We start from the raw sequence: 6,000 nt of genomic DNA, 5'->3' as shown, positions 1-6,000 counted from the left end.
TATCAGAGACAAAAATCTTGTTTTCAAGAATTACTACTATTGCTTACCCTTAATCATATTAAATGTTACATTTACTCTCCTTATTCCATTAGAATAATCCCAAAGAGAATCTTTATATAATTGTAACAGCGCCAATAGCAACATTTCAAAAAATAAATTTCACAATATTGTTATTGGTTCTGAAGGCTAGGTGAGTACTGAAAATAGTCTAGCACGGAGTTCACAAAAATAAATGCATGGAAATTATTTTGGCATTTTAGATGTCAGAAACTGATTTCCTATTGCATTATATGATATACTGTTGCATTTAAATGTTTTATCAAGGTTGTAATGTTTATAATTTCTTACTAATTGACATATAGTTTTCAATGTTAAAAATAAAAAATACATAAGTAAAAATACTTGGATAAACTTGTTAAACCCCCTTTATTTCAGTAGACAGAAGACAATTCTCAATGTCCTGGCTGAAAGGGTTCTTGATGGCATGGACCTGCAAGAAAAAAAGCACGAGGATTTGAGATGAGTTAATGAGTGAAAAAGTTGGCTTAAAGCTCAACGTTCAGAAAACTAAGATCATGGCATCTGGTCCCATCACTTCATGGGAAGTAGATGGGGAAACAGTGGAAACAGTGTCAGACTTTATTTTTTGGGGCTCCAAAATCACTGCCGTGAGAAGAGTTGACTCATTGGACAAGACCCTAATGCTGGGAAGGATTGGGGGTAGGAGGAGAAGGGGACGACAGAGGATGAGATGGTTGGATAGCATCACCGACTCAATGGACATGGGTTTGGGTAAACTCTGAGAGTTGGTGATGGACAGGGAGGCCTGGCGTGCTGCGATTCATGGGGTCACAAAGAGTCGGACACTACTGAGTGACTGAACTGAACTGAACTGAAAATCACTGCTGATGGTAATTGCAGCCATGAAATTAAAATATGCTTACTCCTTGGAAGGAAGGTTATGACCAACCTAGATAGCATATTTAAAAGCAGAGACATTACTTTGCCAACAAAGGTCTGTCTAGTCAAGGCTATGGTTTTTCCAGTGGTCATGTATGGATGTGAGAGTTGGACAGTGAAGAAAGCTGAGCGCCAAAGAATTGATGCTTTTGAACTGTGGTGTTGGAGAAGACTCTTGAGAGTCCCTTGGACTGCAAGAAGATCCAACCAGTCCATCCTAAAGGAGATCAGTCATGGGTGTTCATTAGAAGGACTGATGTTGAAGCTGAAACTCCAATACTTTGGCCACTTCGTGCGAAGAGTTGACTCATTGGAAAAGACCCTAATGCTGGGAAGGATTGGGAGCAGGAGAAGGGGACGACAGAGGATGAGATGGTTGGATGGCATCACCGACTCGATGGACATGGGTTTGGGTAAACTCCGGGAGTTGGTGATGGACAGGGAGGCCTGGTGTGCTGTGATTCATGGGGTCGCAAATAGTCGGACACGACTGAGCGACTGAACTGAACTGAATGATGCAGACAGATGGTAAGTTTAATAGGAGAGTGGAAAGAATCCAGTTAAGTTAGAGCCAAAGAAACCAGAGTTCGGACTGCACATCTGCCCTGCACTAGCCATGGGATCCTGACAAAATTACAATATTTAATCATCTCCGAAGAGTAGCTTCCTCATCTGTAAAAGGGCAATAGCACCCCTGTATCTCTCTCATGTATCTTGTGAGAATTACGTGGAATAAAGGATGTAACGTGTCTCGCACACAGGGCTCGCTCAGCTCTCCCTTTGGTTCCACTATGGTGCTGCGTACACGCAGCAAGAGCACAGCAGGAAGTGGGTCACAGGGCTTCTCTCATCTTCAGAAGGGTATGGTTTGTTTTCAGTGTGATGCGATCTCTATGGATTATTTTCACTCACAAAAACTAAAAAGATGTGCTTACCGTCTTCGAATTGTTTTAGAGTTACTCTTTGATACGATAATAAGCGCTTCCCTGGTGGTACAGTGGTAAAGAATCTGCCTGCCAATGCAGGAAAAGCAAGAGATGCAGGTTCGATCTCTGGGTCAGGAAGATCCTTTGGAGGAGAGCATGGCAACCCACTCCAGTACTCTTGCCTGGGAAATCCCATCGACAGAGGAGCCTGGTGGGCTACAATCCATGGGGTCATAGAGAGTTGGACACGACTGAGTGCACACAGGGGCACATATTTATAATAAGTAGGCAATTGTTTCTTTTCCTTTTATTTTCACTACAATAATATAAGTGAACTCAAACTCACTCGGTCATGTCTGACTCTGCGACCCCATGGACTATATAGTTCATGGAATTCTCTAGGCTAGAATACTGCAGTGGGTAGCCTTTCCCTTCTCCAGGAGATCTTCCCAACTCAGGGATTGAACCCAGGTTTCCTGCATTGCAGGGGGATTCTTTACCAGCTGAGCCACTAGGGAAGCCCAAGAATACTGGAGTGGGTAAGCTATCCCTTCTCCAGCGGATCTTCCTGACCCAGGAATTGAACTGGGGTCTCCTGCATTGCAGGCAGATTCTTTACCAACTGAGCTATAATATAACCAAAGGAAACATGTAACCAAATATAATAATAATATAACCAAAAGGAAATCAACCCTGAACATTCATCAAAGGACTGTTGCTGAGGCTCCAATAGTTTGGCCACCCAATGGGAAGAGCCAACTCATTGGAAAAGACCCCAATGCTGGGAAAGATTGAGGGCAGGAGAAGAAGGGGATGACAGAGGATGAGATGCTTAGACAGCATCACCAATGCAATGGACATGAATTTGAGCAAACTCCAGAGATAGTGGAGAATAGAGGAATGTGGAAGGCTACAGTCCATGGGGTCACAAAGAGTTGGACACAACTTTAGCAAATGAACAAAAAGTCAAAGCGATAACAATTAAAAATTTTGAGAATCAAAGCTGGATTTGATCCCAGAGATAGCTTTTTTAGCATCACAAATAATTATTAAGAACACAAGAAAGTTCAAACTATGAAAACCTTTATGGAGCAATTACATTAAAGATTTCCTATTCTGAAATTTCAAATGTCTTCTTTAATTCATAGGTTTGCCACGTCTACTACACTGTGTTTATCATTAAAGCAGCAACGGCAATGTATCAAATTGAGCAAAACGGAAAAAGCACAGTCATATACCAGCCCCCCCCCCTCCACACACACACACTTCTTTCTCTCCTCCTTCATGGTTTTTTTTTTCAGGCTATGATTTAGGTGAAAACTTTCCAATCCTGTTTAAACTTACTTGGTGGAGCAGAGTGGGAAGGAAAGGAAACATAGATAATTACACCACCACATAACACTTTTTTGTGTGAGAAATGCACACAAAAAGGACTATGGAAATACAAGAGGAACTGTCACATGAGAGAACAGTAAGAAGTTCAGTGTGGTTTAAATACAGAGGTGGAAGTGATAGGAAATGAGGCTGTGTATGCAGGGCTGTGAAGGGCCCTGCATTCCAAGCTAACCTATTTGAGTTTTGTCCTGTAGGTTACAGGGCACTGGTGGCAACTCCAATATACAGGTGCTGTTGTGATGAGGTTCCCTAATTAGAAACAGAACTACCCTAACTTGCCCTATTCAGACAAATGAATGATAATCAATTCAATAAATTTTTCTACTTTAGTTTGTAAGAGATCCCAGGATTGAGAAAGAACTTTTTAAAAAAACACAATTCAGCAATTTATTTATTTAAATTTTTAGCCACACCCCATGGCACGTGGGACCTTAGTTTCCTGACCAGGGATCAAACCCACGTCCCCTGCATTGGAAGGCAGAATCTTAACTGTTAGACCACCAGAGAAGTTTCTCAACTTGTTTGCTGAACTCTCTATTTTAACGAATACAAAAACCCTTGATGGTTTTAATATACTTTCTTCCTTCTTTTATATTGCAGTTAATACCAAGTAGAGGCAAAAAGTCAAATCAAAGCCTCAAAACTGTTTTTTGGCTTAATTTGCAAGTGGTATTTTTCACCTTCTATATCTGCAGACACACACAACTTACAAAACTATGATTTCCTTGAGAAACAACTTTTCAATTTAAAAGAAAATCTTTTTTTATTTCCCCGTTTAAGACATTAAGAGATGATTAACTTTACATACAGTACATTTTACCTCTGATGGTAGAATACCTGCATGTTAATGGATAATTGTAGTTTTTGAAGAATTATTAATAATTTTCAAATTTTGCTTTAACTATGGTTAAATATGCATTTCATTTTAATTAAAACTATATTCTACAAGCAGAATTGTTTCAGAAAAAAAAATTTCAAGTTCCAGTGGCAATCTACCAAGTTACTCTACCAACACACTTCAATTAACTCCATTCACTTAGGCCAAGATATTATAATAGAATACTATATTAGATACTATATTATCTGATTGAAGTTCCCTTTTCTACCTTCTATTCTATTTTTTCCTCCATTTATCAAAAATGTATGTTCACAATAGGAAACCTAGGAAATAAAGAACACTCTCCACAAACCTGAAATTTTATCACTCACAGTGAGACAAGTTAAACTATTAGTGTATTTTATGTCAGTATTTCTAAGCATTTATTTATGTAAGTAAATTTATATGATGCAGTTTTGAAAAGTGTTACCAGAAACTTTTATAAACCCTTTAATGGTTGCATCCTATTTCATTAACTATAATTTACTTTACTATTATTCCTTGAAGTTGGGTTTTATTGGAGGACAGATTACTTATGACTTATTTTTTCCTCTCAGTCTTTGATAACTAGGTTTCCACCGACAACATAATCCAGCTGCCTGATATTTAAACAATTCTACAAGCCTTCACAGAAAAATGTTATCTCACCACTTGCTGTAAATTCCACTTACAAAAATGTACAAAGATAAAAGTGAAAACGCTAGAAAGCAAGCATTAAGGCTTGTGAAACTCACCGTAAGTCCAAGGAACTTGTAGAAGCGAACCCGAATCAGGAGAGCAAGGGTATGCAGTGAATGGCTGATGGGGAGTATTCTGTGAAAAAACTGGCTGCTGAAAATTGTAAACAGGCATTTGAGATGGAAAATAGTCACTCACTGGCACAAAGGCATTTGCTTGTGGTTCCCCAGGAAAGTATTCAAAATACTGAGAGCATAAAAGATGAGAACGGGTATTCTGCATATTACTTGTAACTGCAGTCAACATCCCAGAAGGCGGTGGCTGTACTTCGTAGGATGTTATTCCCTGGTACGTCTGGGTAATGGAACTGCCACTGCTGCTCCTGTAACGGTAAACACACCAACAACAGTAAGGATATGAAATTTCAATGAGCACCCAGAAACAGAGGGATACTCTGGAGTACATGCAGACTGTGGAATTTCACTCCAGTATGTGGCAGCATTCTGAGTTAAGACCTTTGCACTCTGTTGTTCAGACAAAGAGTATTCTACTGTTTGAGCCACATTAAGGGTGACGGTCTCAGAGGCTTCTACAGGTATAGTATTGAAATTCAATGTGTCCTTCATGTATTTTTCTTTTGACTCAGTTTTTGCAGGTCGTGCTTTATTTATTTGCACAATGGGAATTTTGTTCTGGATATGCATGGGTTCTGGAGAATTGGTGCATGTAGAATTAATCCATGAATTTAATATTTCATTATCTTGAAGTTCAAAGTCAGTGTCACCCATTTCTAAGTTGGCATGGCTATCACTCACAAAACAGAAAGTAGGTTCTGATGCATTCAGCAAAAGAGAAGCATCAGTTTCTGGTTTTATGTCTGAGGGACAGGATTTCTCTGCAATGTCTGAGGGATTTTTAAGGAATTTGAAAGATGGTAACGATAACCCTATATGCGAGACAGAATAAGAGACACAGATGCATAGAACAATTTTATGGGCTCTGAGGGAGAAGATGAGGGTGGGACGTTCTCGGAGAATAGCATTGAAACATGTATATTATCATATGTGAAACAACATCATTCCATGTTCGATGCATGAGACAAGAGCTCAGGGCCGGGGCAATGGGATGACCCAGAAGGATGGGATGGGGAGGGAGGTGGGAGGG

At 39.7% G+C, this 6,000-nt stretch overlaps 1 protein-coding gene across 1 annotated transcript in view; it reads right to left on the bottom strand.

The window, feature by feature from the left end:
• Positions 1 to 407: 407 nt before the first annotated feature.
• The window catches only part of TEX15 (testis expressed 15, meiosis and synapsis associated), a 66,850-nt gene continuing 61,257 nt past the window's right edge, over positions 408 to 6,000 (bottom strand). Inside the window, 3 exon segments of the mRNA XM_081523501.1 lie at positions 408 to 490; positions 4,893 to 5,268; positions 5,271 to 5,762. Coding sequence (XP_081379627.1) covers positions 453 to 490; positions 4,893 to 5,268; positions 5,271 to 5,762 — 906 coding nt within the window. The 3' untranslated portion in view covers positions 408 to 452.

This window comes from Giraffa tippelskirchi, chromosome 8 (assembly GCF_054371585.1).
Source record: "Giraffa tippelskirchi isolate mGirTip1 chromosome 8, T2T-mGirTip1v1.2.pri, whole genome shotgun sequence".
Taxonomy (NCBI): Eukaryota; Metazoa; Chordata; class Mammalia; order Artiodactyla; family Giraffidae; genus Giraffa; species Giraffa tippelskirchi.
Note: the sequence above shows the minus strand (reverse complement) of the source record. Positions and strands in the feature narration are given on the sequence as shown.